The following is a 16168-nucleotide window of genomic DNA, read 5'->3' as shown; positions in this document are numbered from 1 at the left end:
TAAAACTAAAGTTTATCAATTTATGTAAATTATAGCGAGCTAATTTTTTTTTCGTTGTGGCTCCTACTAGCTGACGCATCAAAGGTGATAGTTCACTAACGGATGTAAATAAAAAAATAAAACACATTCATCAAGCTCAGATTTCATTACATCAAACTCAAAGCATGGTTGGTTGATGATATATGATTCATCTTACAGCATCATAGACGATCTGAGTATTACATAAGTTTATTTTTCGAAGCTGCGACGAAATGAGCGGTGGAGTTCGCTTCTTTGTCTCAAAACCCCAGAAGAGCAACAACGATGTAGACCTAGCCAATCTTGCCCACGATGTACCAGATACCAGCAGGATTGGAGGAGAGTCGGCTGTTGCTTCGTATGGAGCAGTGCCACTAGAAACCTTTGCTTTCAGTTCTCCAGATGATACACGAGGTAATTTCCATCAGGTTACATTTTAAAATACGTTTTGCTCTCATATATTTTACCATAATATGCTTTAAAGATCGGTTTCATAAGTTGGCTAAGTATTTGGAGCTGTCTTAAGCTATTATTTTAGTTTTAAGCAAATTCCATCTCATATGCGTTTAACATCGTATAAGAAAACGACTAAACATTTGATATTTTAGTCGATTTATGACTGTTACAATTAACATGTAAATATCGAACATAAAAAACCGAACATGTCGATATTTTGTCAATAGTCAAGCAAGTGTGTTAAAGAAGCACAGGAATATAAACTGTTCCACAATTGTAGTTTTTTGTGTGAGGTTTAAACTAGGAATGTGAACACACACACTATGACAAAATATGTTTTTTATATCCTTACAATTAAAAGAAGTTTTTATGACTGAACCGTAACTGATATATGAAAGTTACTCAACCATTTTTGCATAGTTATGGATAACATAAACTTTTTTTTGTTGAGCTAGCCAAATCACAGTAACCAATCAGATAACATTCTTATTGAACAGTTCAAGTAGTACATGTAGCAGAATCTCTATTAGCCAATTGAGTTAAAGCAATGCTTAAGGGCCACAATACCATTTTTATGAAAATGTGCAGCATCTGGTAAAGCGTGGTATTTTATGAAAAGGGTACCTAAATTATTTAATTTACAGTACTATGCTTAATTAATGCTGTGCTTGGTCATTAAAAGCATTCAGATAAAAGATAGTGGTGCGATCAGTCAGGAGAATTAAATGGAGAATTACATGGGTCTATAATTAATAGGTTAGTAACCTCTAACAACAGTGAGGTCTGCTTTTGAGCAGCTTATAAGGTGGAGTTTTAATAAGCAGTTTCTCTGTAACACACCTATTCTTCATATTATACTTGGGAGCTATGAAGGTAGAGAAGGTTGATGAGACCAAAGATGGTGGGTTATATTATAAAAGCTTCTAGTTACAGCTAATGAGTGATGTTACAGCTAAATTGTATTCTACTCTAGCAAGCTGGACGCATCTACTTATCATGAGTATCTATCTCTCAGGGGTATTGGAGCAGCGCTTCCTTAGTAATCGCTGCCTACTAACATTCTGAGTAAGGATTAGTAGTAATACAATCCATGCAGTGTTTCTGTAATTAGTCTGTAGTGTCTTGTTTAAAGAAATCTATAATTAATATTGTGTAACGGTTATGAAGCTGTTGCTGTAGTAGCTTCTACTTTATGCTATTTGTCATAGACTGGAAGAATCAATTTTATTACCATAATACACTCATGTTTATTGGCTTGTAAGTTCAACGTGTATTTTCTAGTTCCTGTAACGCTGGTAAGCATTGTTGGTAGTAGATCAATTACCTTCATATGGTATTGTGCATTTGTTTGTTGGGATACTTATTTGTTGTTTTTTATTCCGATTTTTGTGTGAATTGTTCCCAACTTTCGTTTGCGCCGGTATACATAAACTTCTACATATGAAATTAATTTTTCGGAGATCCGCTTTGTATGTTAAAACTATCAAATCTTGGAGCAAGTATTTATATAAATCTACACTGTGATTTGTTTAATTTGTTCCATAGTCTAAAAACCCGCTATGACTTCTTAATAAAGAACTCCAGGTAAATACGCATACTATTAAAAGAAATGCCTCATATGGCACCATGAAGCCTAAATGTAAAAAGCTAAATTCATAAAAAGCAATAATCAATAGAAAGTTTATTTTTACTTCATCTAAGGCAAATGAATGGCTGAATGAGGCTGAATGAAGATCTTTACTGCCTAAAATGGCTTGTTTTAATGTTTGAAATTAAACATTGCATAAACATTTTCAACTTTTCAAATATGAAGCTCTTTTCAGGGTGCAAAAGGTTTATGTAAGTAATTTATGAAAGGCAAATGTAAGTGGTGGCTCGGTAATGCATAGGTTTGGAGGTAGATGCAGTAATATAACTACATGGTGGAACTTATTGAAACTTAGGCTAACTGAAATTTCAACATAATCTTTTTGCGATTTCATTATTTTTTGACATTGTCTTTTTAATTTTGCACTTTTTAATCTTCACTTTTGATTACAAACCTTCAAGGCTGGTAAGAACTTGGAATGTCGTATGTTGCAAAATTCATTGGGTGTAATGTTGAATATTCATTAACAAGCTATATTGTTTGCTGTAAAATTTGTATAATGGTGCAAACCTATGCAGTGGTTTGTTTGGAATACCAGCTTGTGCATACATGTATGGATGTAAAGGAATTGTTTTCAATGTATTGTTGCTTCATGTAGCAGCTACCCTTTGAAGGGGTACACTTTTTAAAATTTCATTTGCAAATGCTGGTATACCCACAAAAAGAATATTTTTGTTAATTAATGCAGTATTTTTGTGAATAGATTTTTCTCATTCATAATAGATTAATAGAAACTACCTCAATGAGCGTTTGCAACAATCCTTGGAGCTGGGAGTTTCTAAATAAATGTGGTCTGACATGAATAATTCATGACTGGATGTCAAATCTGCTCCGCTGGCTCTGACAGACCACTTACAGCTCACTTGCCAATGCCATTAGCAACCTTGTCAGTGTTGAGGGTAGTGACCATCAAGAAATCACAGGATTTTCGGATATTTAGGCCTTTGACCTTGTTAGCATATTGTTTGACCTGTAATCCATTAGCTACTCTTTGCTAGCCTTTGTTTCTACATAATTATGTGTCTGGCAAGAAGTCCCCCAGGGACAGGCCGATCCACTTGTTAGTTAGTTGGCAACAGTTGATTTTAAGGTCTCTATTGATAGAGGCCCTCTCAAGTGTATCTAACAATATCTTCCCCTAATAGCGGAGATTAGCATATATGTAACTATTTAGGTTATTGAGGCTTGTAAATATTATATACACGCGCGTCTGCGTGAGCATTGTTTGTCATACACACATCATCATACAATATCGTCATACAATGATGATACGCGTGTGATGATACGCGTGTGATGATACGCGTGTGATGATACGCGTGTGATGATACGCGTGTGATGATACGCGTGTGATGATACGCGTGTGATGATACGCGTGTGATGATACGCGTGTGATGATACGCGTGTGATGATACGCGTGTGATGATACGCGTGTGATGATACGCGTGTGATGATACGCGTGTGATGATACGCGTGTGATGATACGCGTGTGATGATACGCGTGTGATGATACGCGTGTGATGATACGCGTGTGATGATACGCGTGTGATGATACGCGTGTGATGATACGCGTGTGATGATACGCGTGTGATGATACGCGTGTGATGATACGCGTGTGATGATACGCGTGTGATGATACGCGTGTGATGATACGCGTGTGATGATACGCGTGTGATGATACGCGTGTGATGATACGCGTGTGATGATACGCGTGTGATGATACGCGTGTGATGATACGCGTGTGATGATACGCGTGTGATGATACGCGTGTGATGATACGCGTGTGATGATACGCGTGTGATGATACGCGTGTGATGATACGCGTGTGATGATACGCGTGTGATGATACGCGTGTGATGATACGCGTGTGATGATACGCGTGTGATGATACGCGTGTGATGATACGCGTGTGATGATACGCGTGTGATGATACGCGTGTGATGATACGCGTGTGATGATACGCGTGTGATGATACGCGTATCATCATACGCGTATCATCATACGCGTATGATGATACGCGTATGATGATACGCGTATGATGATACGCGTGTGATGATACGCGTGTGATGATACGCGTGTGATGATACGCGTGTGATGATACGCGTGTGATGATACGCGTGTGATGATACGCGTGTGATGATACGCGTATCATCATACGCGTATCATCATACGCGTATGATGATACGCGTATGATGATACGCGTATGATGATACGCGTATCATCACACGCGTATCATCACACGCGTATCATCACACGCGTATCATCACACGCGTATCATCACACGCGTATCATCACACGCGTATCATCACACGCGTATCATCACACGCGTATCATCACACGCGTATCATCACACGCGTATCATCATACGCGTATCATCATACGCGTATCATCATTTACTACATGCCTTCCTGGCGGAAGACGTGGTAAATGTGTGAAGTTTGTACGAAGTCAGCCAAAAAATAGTTGGCCAAAAATATTGAAATGCGTAGCGTTTGTGCAGTCTAACAGACATGCAGTGACAAAGTTGGATGTATTAATATATAGATATAATGATATAGATACAAATAAATAAACATATAAATATGTTTATTTTTATATTAATATATGTTTACACTTTTTTGCTTGTTTACATATTTAATTTAAATATTTTTTTATTTGGCCATGTTTTATAGAGTCCATGTGTATTTATCTCCCGGGATATATGCGGGCGACTGTAGGATTTGCTACACGGAGAAGTTACATATTTGTTAAATAGAGTATTCACAGATTGTACGACTTTGGTATATTGCAGGTTGGTTAAATCCTCTAACTATGGTGCCATGTATAACTAGGATTTGTGTGGCAATGACAAATTCTTTTTCTTTTATAGAGGGCTACGCAGTCTTTGGTAATTATGTGACCAATACTTGTGCTCGGGTCTTTTTTCTTCTGCTTAACATGATTATACTACTCATTGCTTCCACAATATTTTACCTCTGCGAATAGCTGCTTTCTAATGACTAATATAGCTGCCGATAGAGAGAATGGCATAACTTTCATTTTAGCCAAAAAGATGTCCATCAGTGTGTTACGCTTCTCATACTTGCTAGTCACCTTTGAGCTGCTTTGGAATCGTCTTCACCTATCATCAATTGCTCTACACCTGCTTTCGCGCATACCTGTAAATGCTGCAAGTCTTGTGCTGTCCTGGTAATGCGGGTGCTAGTAGCTATTTTTAGACTAACAAACATATATATATATGCCCCTTTTGCAACAAGCTTGTGTTAGTAAGATATGAACAAGTTGTCTTCCTGTCAATGACTCACCACAATTTGTAAATTCCAAAGCTGTGATTTGCTCGACTAGTTAGTGTCTTGCAGGACAAACTATGCCACTTGATTCATTTTAATAAGTGTCATACCCAAAAACTTTTCTGTCTATTTTTAAGTTAGCCAGAGTTTCTCTCTTTGTTTATTTAGCCAATAAACCGCTTTTATTCGACCCTAGTTTTGGAAGTCGTCTTCTTTCTTGCTTCAACACAAAGGGGACATAATAACAAAACTGCTGCCAAAATTGTTCTCAGAAATATTTATTGTTTTAACAGCTTTTGGTCCCATAATAGGTTGCAAGCCCTCTTAATTCTCTCATCTTTTTCCGCTCTTTAGTTTCTATATTTGTGTGCTCTCTCGAGACAAGCTTATTGTTCAAGAGATGTTTAGCAAGCTACATATATATTCATTGTATTATTAGCGACTTCTCTCAGGGAATTTATGGCCCTCACTTTCTTTAGCATAGCTGAAAGCAATTGTATTAAGTAATGATTGTTTGCATTTTCTTGATAGTGATAGCCCAGTCATGCTCATTGGTACCTGAATTTCGTTTTGAAAACTTGAGGGTGGCATTACATTAAGGTACTATACTAAAGTACTATACTTGTATAGTTATATAATACGTAACAGTACCAGCGAGTATGATACTGTCATTTTTTATTGTGTAAATATCACCTTTTTATGGATATGTTATTAAACCGTTCTTTATGACAACTTTGGCTCGCTTACTGATTGTTTGTCAGCCATACTGTCTGCTCAGACTGTGGCAATATAACAAGACGTCGCCCGGTGCAGAGTCATTTTCATCTAGGCCGTATTCAGTAAGTTTACTGTCGGCTATTCAATTAGTTATGTTATGCAAAGTGCTGCACTCAGCATTCTCTTAGCTCTCGCCTGTTACCTAAGTGCCCTATTGTTTTACCAATCACTTCTGCTTGTTAGCTATAACTATTTCTATTCATAGTTGAATTCTTATTGTCGTTATTTTCTCCGCTCTTGTTGTAAACACAGTCCATTCGACTTTGACAATAATAATTTTCATGGTGAATGCACTCCTACTGGAGGCCGTTTCCACTGCTGCCGGGCACTTACTGCGAAGCCTATACCTGTAACATACGAGACGTAACGGTTCTGCTTTCCACAATTATAGCTAATTCGTCACCCACACGACAAGGAGTCTTGTGTCTATGTTTGCTTTCTCTATTGATCGCTCGAACTTTCACCTCTACAGCACACTCATTTGCTCCATCGCGACCGATAACTTGGTTCTTGTTAATAAGTATTGTAACGTGGATTATTACCTTTCCTTGTCATTCGCTGGTGACAGTCCTAGCTACCATGAGCTCTCAGGATTCTCGGAGTAGCGATGACGCTCAACGTGGAATCATGCCCTCAATTATAGTTGAGACCGTACCTCTTCATGACGCTGATGAAGGTAATGCGTGCCACATACTTGCTGAGATTTTTCATATTTTTCTTGACAACACGCATAAACTAAAGTTTGCCAACTCGTAGTGGTGCAAATCTAAATTTGTTTATATATTTACACTGTATATACAATGGTATACTTGATAAAATATGCTTTGCCTTTGTCATCATGAAAACGCGCTCTCTGCCTCGTCTAATTAAATTTGTCTTCAGGTCTATTTTTGCATAAATGACGTTGTCTGTCATTAAAGACATTACTCATATAGCAACACAATCATTCGCTTTGACTCGTGTGTGATGACTATTGGTAAAGAAGCAACGTACTACTGAAAAGGCAGCGTACTATTGAAGCGGCAGCCTGCTACTGAAAGGGCAGCCATGTCACTCCGTACTCTCTGAGATATGGTTTGCCTTCCTCATGGTAATTTGCTCTCAGCTAATCTCAGGAAGTTACAGATGTTTGTACTCATTATGGTGAATTTCGCTAATTTTTCAGTATTTGTGTTTCAAGTATTAATCAATTTTAATGAATTGAACATATGATTTTTGCCTGAGTTGGTCAACTAACTGGATTTGCACAAGCATGCATATTTGCTAAGCTATTTCCTGTATTTTGCACGAGTGAAAGGATGTAATGTGTTTGTTTCATGTATAAAACTTGTTAAACTATCAAGCGCTTTCCGACTTTTGCTGAGCTTTTGCGCTTGTCATATTCGCTTAGCTTTTAGCTAGCCCGGTTTCACAAGTGTAGTTGGACATGCATGGAAAGCCTTTTATGCACAGATCACAAACTCTGTCCTATTTATTATAAAGTTTATTTGCTCTCACACACTTTACAATATATAATGCTGATTTTCCACCAATCAAGTCCAAAAGATGCAAAAACTGCAAGTTGGAATAGCTGACATATTTGCGCATAATTAATAGCTCGCATTTTCACTAAGTTGGAAAAGAATTGGTGTTCTTTGAAATTTTATATTATAATACTATCATAAAATGCATACTTTGCAAGGGTGTAACATCTTTAATATTTGACCAAATTGTATTGATTATGACATTGTATTATAATGATATATATCTTTTATTTATTCATGTTTGATTAATTGAATTTGTATCAATAATATTTATTGATGCTTGTATACTGTGCTAAACAAAGTGTAAAACCGCAATTCCGTTACACGCTAGTAAAATTTTTTAAATCCATGAATATAATAGGTCAGCCAAATTTAAGTTCCCACCATCAAGTTGTTAAGGCAAGTTGAAATAGCATACACTTGTTTCACATTTATTTCAGCAATCGTAAAGATGGCATCAATAGGTCATTAAGGCAATGAAAAAAACTGACTTTATCTGACTAGAACTTTCTGTCCGATGGTAAGGTCTACAGGGGGTGTGGCGCTTCCTCCACCACAAGAATTATTAGCTATTGTTACCACTCTTAGTTTTCTACTCAGCTCCTCTGCTTGTTGTAAGAGCCGACCACTCGTTGCAGACAAATGTAGTTTCAAATTCACTAGCTGTAGTACTAGTAGCCAATTACGTAACTACCATCGCTGTGGGTAGCATCAAGTAAACCTGTTCACTAGTTCTGACCGACAATTTGAGGGGCTTGTTCTATCTGCAGGGGATGGCCCACAATCAGAACGGGATAGACTACACAGCATGGAGTCAAGAGAAGGGGAAAAAGGTTTGGAACTTTATGAGGTAGGATTACTCTTCCAGATTTCCTAACTCTGTGGATAGTTGTTTATATTGTTAAGTCTATGAGATAATCTTGGAGTATGTGATATATTTTCTTGACAGCACTTACCAAATAATAGCAGTCAAAATATGTCATACTAGTTGCTTTTTCCTAACTAACAAGTTTTATTAAGCAGGTTAGTGTAGAGATAGAACACATTGTGTGTATAAATAGATGTTTTTGGCTCAGACATTGAAAACCAAAGTTTTTTTCCAACAAAAGGTGTATAAATTTTGAACTTGTAACCAGCGGCAAAAAATCTAGTGCCAAAAATCATGCCAAAAGGACTTTTTGGAATGACAATTTCTGGCGCCGGACTTTTTGAGGTAGGTTACAATTAGGCGGACAATTTTGGGCGGAGGTACAGAATTTATCCATCCTTCGCTGTGACTTATGGCTCAACAAATTTGTAAAAAATAAGTAAAAAATAAAAAATTGTATGAAACTGCTGCATTTACATATTTGACAGATGCAGTTCACGAGATTGTTTAATTAACATATGGCAATATGAACGTAAAAATAATTTTTTTATTCATTTTAAAGAAAAAGGTATTGTGTGTAAAGTTTCATGAATAAAATAATGTTTTTTAGTTCAACCATCACCTAGCACGTTCATTTATGTAATAAATAATTATATTCATTTACTGTATATAGACATAAATAATTTCTTAGGTTTAAATTTTAAAATTAGCAGTGCTAAAGTCTTTCGCCCAAAAGTCTGGCAAAAAACCAGCGCCAAAAGGTCCCAGGTTGTGAATAGAGAGCTGGTGCCATACCTGAAGAGGTTTTTGAACACAGACCACCCAACAAAAGCTTGTAATCTTCAACGATGAAAGCTTTTTGAATACGGACTATAAAATGCTGGCTTACCTGCAGATATAGCCTATACACCGAGACCTTACAATTCAAGTTGTCTAGCTCTAGAAATTAGTCAGAGGGATTGGTAAGGAAATGACCTTATTATAAAGTTGTGGTAAAACACTGATTGTGAAAAATTAGGCTAGATTATTTATAGATGGAGGCTGTTGTTATCACTCCATATATCATTTGGTTGAATTGTACACCTTGCACCCCCTTTTGATCATAAACTTGGTCATCTATTTCTTAGGTAGTCCAGATAACTCCATTCAATAAATAATCAGATCTTTCAATTTCTATAAAAAGCATAATCAAGAGAGAAACCTTAAAACCCACTTACCACTGACTCATGAAGGGAAGTAGATGTCTATGCTAGCACCCTATCAGCAAAAAATTTTTTTTTTTGATTTAAACCTTTATCCCATGACAAAGATGGCCTGCATTGTAATTACTATTTACTGTCAATGGTTAGTCAAATCTTAGTTAATTCTTCATATTGAAGGTGTAATTGTGCATAGACACAGGCAGATTTCCCGCACAGTTTGAGCATGCAATTATTTTTTTTTACAATAGAATCACTAGTAGGATGAGACAACCCCTACAATATAATGGCCTAATGGGACTTAATCAACACCTGCATACCATTGTGTGCCTATGTAGTAGTTGATGAGGTCTCCTTAAATAATTACTAAACTAACAATAATAATTATACTAATAGTAATAATAATTACACAATTAATAATAATAATAATTACACAACTAATAATAATAATTACACAACAGTAATTATTAATTGTATGTTGCCAGTATAGATTTAGTAAGAAAAATTTAGAAAGGAGACAGATGCAAACAACAGTGAATCAATCGTTTCCATCTGATAACTTTGGAATGTTAACATGGCGATCAGCGGTGTAAGCCTCTGTATCAGCAATGGTTAGCGCAGGCGTTACACTATAGGTCTAGCATGGTGAAAGCCAAAATGAGAGAAAGAAATCAGTAATTATTGAGTGAGTTGAACTAAAGTGTTTTAAAAATTGTTAATCTAATATTATTGTGGAAGAGTCAAAAATTGAAGGTTGAAGTAACAGAAAATTCATAAACTAAAACATACGATGGTAGATGTAGTATGTTGGTGTCATAGAATGAAAAACGATGTTTTTCATATGTGTAGAAGGAGAAATACAAATATTCTGGCCATAGTTTACGCAGGATTTTGAAACTTGTAACACAAATATAGAAACGAGCATGTTTGGGACAAGGTAATATGTTGAAGATTTTGTGATGGGATGACTGGAAGTGTTTTATGGTTGGCAGTTTTTGTTGTTAACACGGCTGAAATTGGAAATTCCATTATTTTTGTTTTATGATATTGAAATAAGTTTAATAAAACAAACAAACTTCATTGTCTTTAAGGTATTTTAGTAGTAATACAATATATTTAGATATTTAGTTCTTTTGACACGCATAGACTCGCCTAAAGTAACTAGTTTTGGTACAGCATTAAAATTTATACCTCTACTAAGAATTGTTTTTTGTGTGTTTTCACTGCATCGACTGATTATTAGGTCTTAATGAAGATTTTATTAAGCCCTCGAGTAAAAAAACAGAGTGTAAGTATTATCTTATCAAATTCAGGAGGTTTTTTAGGGGGCTTCAGTTCATAGCTGCTGTTACATAGGAGTTCATAGCTGCTGTTACATAGGAGTTCATAGCTGCTGTTACATGGGAGTTCATAGCTGCTGTTACATAGGAGTTCATAGCTACTGTTACATAGGAGTTCATAGCTACCGTTACATAGGAGTTCATAGCTACCGTTACATAGGAGTTCATAGCTACCGTTACATAGGAGTTCATAGCTACCGTTACATAGGAGTTCATAGCTACTGTTACATAGGAGTTCATAGCTACTGTTACATAGGAGTTCATAGCTACTGTTACATAGGAGTTCATAGCTGCCGTTACATAGGAGTTCATAGCTACTGTTACATAAGAGTTCATAGCTGCTGTTACATAGGAGTTCATAGCTGCTGTTACATAGGAGTTCATAGCTGCTGTTACATAGGAGTTCATAGCTGCTGTTACATAGGAGTTCATAGCTGCTGTTACATAGGAGTTCATAGCTACTGTTACATAGGAGTTCATAGCTACTGTTACATAGGAGTTCATAGCTGCTGTTACATAAGAGTTCATAGCTACCGTTACATAGGAGTTCATAGCTACCGTTACATAGGAGTTCATAGCTACCGTTACATAGGAGTTCATAGCTACCGTTACATAGGAGTTCATAGCTACCGTTACATAGGAGTTCATAGCTACTGTTACATAGGAGTTCATAGCTACTGTTACATAGGAGTTCATAGCTGCTGTTACATAGGAGTTCATAGCTGCTGTTACATGGGAGTTCATAGCTGCTGTTACATAGGAGTTCATAGCTACTGTTACATAGGAGTTCATAGCTACCGTTACATAGGAGTTCATAGCTACCGTTACATAGGAGTTCATAGCTACCGTTACATAGGAGTTCATAGCTACCGTTACATAGGAGTTCATAGCTACCGTTACATAGGAGTTCATAGCTACTGTTACATAGGAGTTCATAGCTACTGTTACATAGGAGTTCATAGCTGCCGTTACATAGGAGTTCATAGCTACTGTTACATAAGAGTTCATAGCTGCTGTTACATAGGAGTTCATAGCTGCTGTTACATAGGAGTTCATAGCTGCTGTTACATAGGAGTTCATAGCTGCTGTTACATAGGAGTTCATAGCTGCTGTTACATAGGAGTTCATAGCTACTGTTACATAGGAGTTCATAACTACTGTTACATAGGAGTTCATAGCTACTGTTACATAGGAGTTCATAGCTACTGTTACATAGGAGTTCATAGCTGCTGTTACATAGGAGTTCATAGCTGCTGTTACATAGGAGTTCATAGCTGCTGTTACATAGGAGTTCATAGCTACTGTTACATAGGAGTTCATAGCTACTGTTACATAGGAGTTCATAGCTGCTGTTACATAAGAGTTCATAGCTACCGTTACATAGGAGTTCATAGCTACCGTTACATAGGAGTTCATAGCTACCGTTACATAGGAGTTCATAGCTACCGTTACATAGGAGTTCATAGCTACCGTTACATAGGAGTTCATAGCTACTGTTACATAGGAGTTCATAGCTACTGTTACATAGGAGTTCATAGCTGCTGTTACATAGGAGTTCATAGCTGCTGTTACATGGGAGTTCATAGCTGCTGTTACATAGGAGTTCATAGCTACTGTTACATAGGAGTTCATAGCTACCGTTACATAGGAGTTCATAGCTACCGTTACATAGGAGTTCATAGCTTCCGTTACATAGGAGTTCATAGCTACCGTTACATAGGAGTTCATAGCTACCGTTACATAGGAGTTCATAGCTACTGTTACATAGGAGTTCATAGCTACTGTTACATAGGAGTTCATAGCTGCCGTTACATAGGAGTTCATAGCTACTGTTACATAAGAGTTCATAGCTGCTGTTACATAGGAGTTCATAGCTGCTGTTACATAGGAGTTCATAGCTGCTGTTACATAGGAGTTCATAGCTGCTGTTACATAGGAGTTCATAGCTGCTGTTACATGGGAGTTCATAGCTACTGTTACATAGGAGTTCATAACTACTGTTACATAGGAGTTCATAGCTACTGTTACATAGGAGTTCATAGCTACTGTTACATAGGAGTTCATAGCTGCTGTTACATAGGAGTTCATAGCTACTGTTACATAGGAGTTCATAGCTGCTGTTACATAGGAGTTCATAGCTGCTGTTACATAGGAGTTCATAGCTACCGTTACATAGGAGTTCATAGCTACTGTTACATAGGAGTTCATAGCTGCTGTTACATAGGAGTTCATAGCTACTGTTACATAGGAGTTCATAGCTACTGTTACATAGGAGTTCATAGCTACTGTTACATAGGAGTTCATAGCTACTGTTACATAGGAGTTCATAGCTGCTGTTACATAGGAGTTCATAGCTGCTGTTACATAGGAGTTCATAGCTGCTGTTACATAGGAGTTCATAGCTGCTGTTACATAGGAGTTCATAGCTGCCGTTACATAGGAGTTCATAGCTGCCGTTACATAGGAGTTCATAGCTGCTGTTACATAGGAGTTCATAGCTGCTGTTACATAGGAGTTCATAGCTGCCATTACATAGGAGTTCATAGCTACTGTTACATAGGAGTCCATAGCTACTGTTACGTAGGAGTTCATAGCTACCATTAGGCTACATAGGAGTTCATAGCTACTGTTACATAGGAGTTCATAGCTACTGTTACATAGGAGTTCATAGCTGCTGTTACATAGGAGTTCATAGCTGCTGTTACATAGGAGTTCATAGCTGCTGTTACATAGGAGTTCATAGCTACTGTTACATAGGAGTTCATAGCTACTGTTACATAGGAGTTCATAGCTACTGTTACATAGGAGTTCATAGCTGCTGTTACATAGGAGTTCATAGCTGCTGTTACATAGGAGTTCATAGCTACTGTTACATAGGAGTTCATAGCTGCTGTTACATAGGAGTTCATAGCTACTGTTACATAGGAGTTCATAGCTGCTGTTACATAGGAGTTCATAGCTACTGTTACATAGGAGTTCATAGCTGCTGTTACATAGGAGTTCATAGCTGCTGTTACATAGGAGTTCATAGCTGCTGTTACATAGGAGTTCATAGCTGCTGTTACATAGGAGTTCATAGCTACTGTTACATAGGAGTTCATAGCTACTGTTACATAGGAGTTCATAGCTGCTGTTACATAGGAGTTCATAGCTACTGTTACATAGGAGTTCATAGCTGCTGTTACATAGGAGTTCATAGCTACTGTTACATAGGAGTTCATAGCTGCTGTTACATAGGAGTTCATAGCTACTGTTACATAGGAGTTCATAGCTGCTGTTACATAGGAGTTCATAGCTGCTGTTACATAGGAGTTCATAGCTGCTGTTACATAGGAGTTCATAGCTACTGTTACATAGGAGTTCATAGCTGCTGTTACATAGGAGTTCATAGCTGCTGTTACATAGGAGTTCATAGCTACTGTGCAGATATACCGAGGGATTAGAAATTATTCTTCCAGAAAACCAATTCGAATTATTAACAGTTCTGTTCCGTAACCAATTTTACATAATAAATGGACTCTTTACTGTCAATATACGCCATAAGCTGTTAGGGTATAATATATTATACGCTGTATTGTAAAAAATATTTGTTTGCATTTTAATTTCACTGAAGTTATTAGTAAACTACCAACTTGAGTGTAGAACTACCAGCTCAACCTAATTATGGATATAAAGGGTGACGTGGGATCTAAAAATGTTCCCAGGCTTACTCGCATGGTATTATCTATAGACGTGTGTTGGTATATGTTTTCAATTTAAAAACATTACATGCTATTGAACTAAATAACTCCATATTTTGAATATGGGAAAGGGTGAGTCGTCACATCCTGACAGTGTTAGCTATAACTAGCTAGATTATGTCTCAACTCGCTCTTATCCCCTTCAGGAAGATTTGAAAAGTCGACCAAAGATTTCAAGAATACTTCACAGTCTAGCCAATTATAATGCCGGTCTCACGCCAAGTGCTACTGACATGGAGAAGGCTGCTAAAGCTCCACAGGTAAGTTATTCGCTCACTGGCTGTTGGCTGACCCCTAGTCAGTTGTCTCTAGCTCTGCAGAAACAAATCTGAACTCGTGTACTGCTACCTCAGGGTACACGTGGAGGCGTGCCAACTAGGGATCATTGGCCATGCCACTAATTAATAGGCTTTTCATGGACACAGGCCACCAATTTACCTTTAGCCTATGTGAATGAAGTAGGGCTATTTTTATTGTAAAGGTTAAGCAATGCAGGTGAATACACCTTAGTATGTTTGCCATTGTAATAACGTGATAAGGCTCTTTTACAATCCAAAAGTTTTATCCCGTAATTATGAACGACAGAAATGGCCTGCAGTCGTGTACACAACTACCTTGTAAAGTACGGTAACTAGCAGAGTTGCATGCTTTTTTTATCACATATTTGATCAACTGGTGGTGTGTCTGGTAGTGTGTTTTATACCCATGATAGTGGAAACTTTTTTTCCTACCCATAGTATTGTTTATACAGACGTGAAAAAGCAATAATCGTTAAAATGGGAAAAAAATCGCATGAGAAAGTACTCGGGAATTCAATCTCGTAGCCTGGTAGGCCTGCATAGCAGCTATGTCTATTATCCAGGCTATATTTTGCCAAGAGTTGAAAATTTGATTTTTAATGTAAGTTGCTTTTATGTTGAAACAAATGCTTATTAACTAGATGTCCTTGGTCTTCTCTCTTTTTTTCGAAGCCACCTCCATTTGACCGCCACTTTGACTATCATTGATCTTTATGAACCCATAATATCGGGTGATTAGTAGAAAAGCGTCCACGAACCTGTACTAATAATGAATCGTTACATTAATAATAACCAATTATTTTGTTGTCAACTCCAAAAACTTTTTTGTTTTTTTTTTCGTTAAAAATTTGAAAGCAACACCATAGAAATAATTAATAAGTGTCTCAGGCTAATAGTAGTTCGTTGTTTAACGCGGTCTTGATACTTCAAAGTAAATGTACACATCTATTAAAAATGGTTTGCAGGTTTTAGGCCAAAGGTTATGTTTAGCGAGCAAAACTTACGCATTGCAT

At 37.1% G+C, this 16168-nt stretch overlaps 1 protein-coding gene across 2 annotated transcripts in view; it reads left to right on the top strand.

Moving 5' to 3' along the window:
* Positions 1–182: 182 nt before the first annotated feature.
* Positions 183–16168, top strand: part of LOC137387632 (solute carrier family 12 member 4-like) — a 42256-nt gene continuing 26270 nt past the window's right edge. Inside the window, exons 1-4 of one of the 2 annotated variants that reach the window (XM_068074112.1) lie at positions 183–432; positions 4989–5006; positions 8480–8559; positions 15003–15116. In XM_068074112.1, coding sequence (XP_067930213.1) covers positions 252–432; positions 4989–5006; positions 8480–8559; positions 15003–15116 — 393 coding nt within the window. In that variant the 5' untranslated portion in view covers positions 183–251. The remainder of the gene's footprint in view (positions 433–4988; positions 5007–8479; positions 8560–15002; positions 15117–16168) is intronic. The other variant, XM_068074113.1, reaches the window with a different exon arrangement.

Source organism: Watersipora subatra, chromosome 2, assembly GCF_963576615.1.
Source record: "Watersipora subatra chromosome 2, tzWatSuba1.1, whole genome shotgun sequence".
In the NCBI taxonomy this organism is placed as follows: domain Eukaryota; kingdom Metazoa; phylum Bryozoa; class Gymnolaemata; order Cheilostomatida; family Watersiporidae; genus Watersipora; species Watersipora subatra.
Note: the sequence above shows the minus strand (reverse complement) of the source record. Positions and strands in the feature narration are given on the sequence as shown.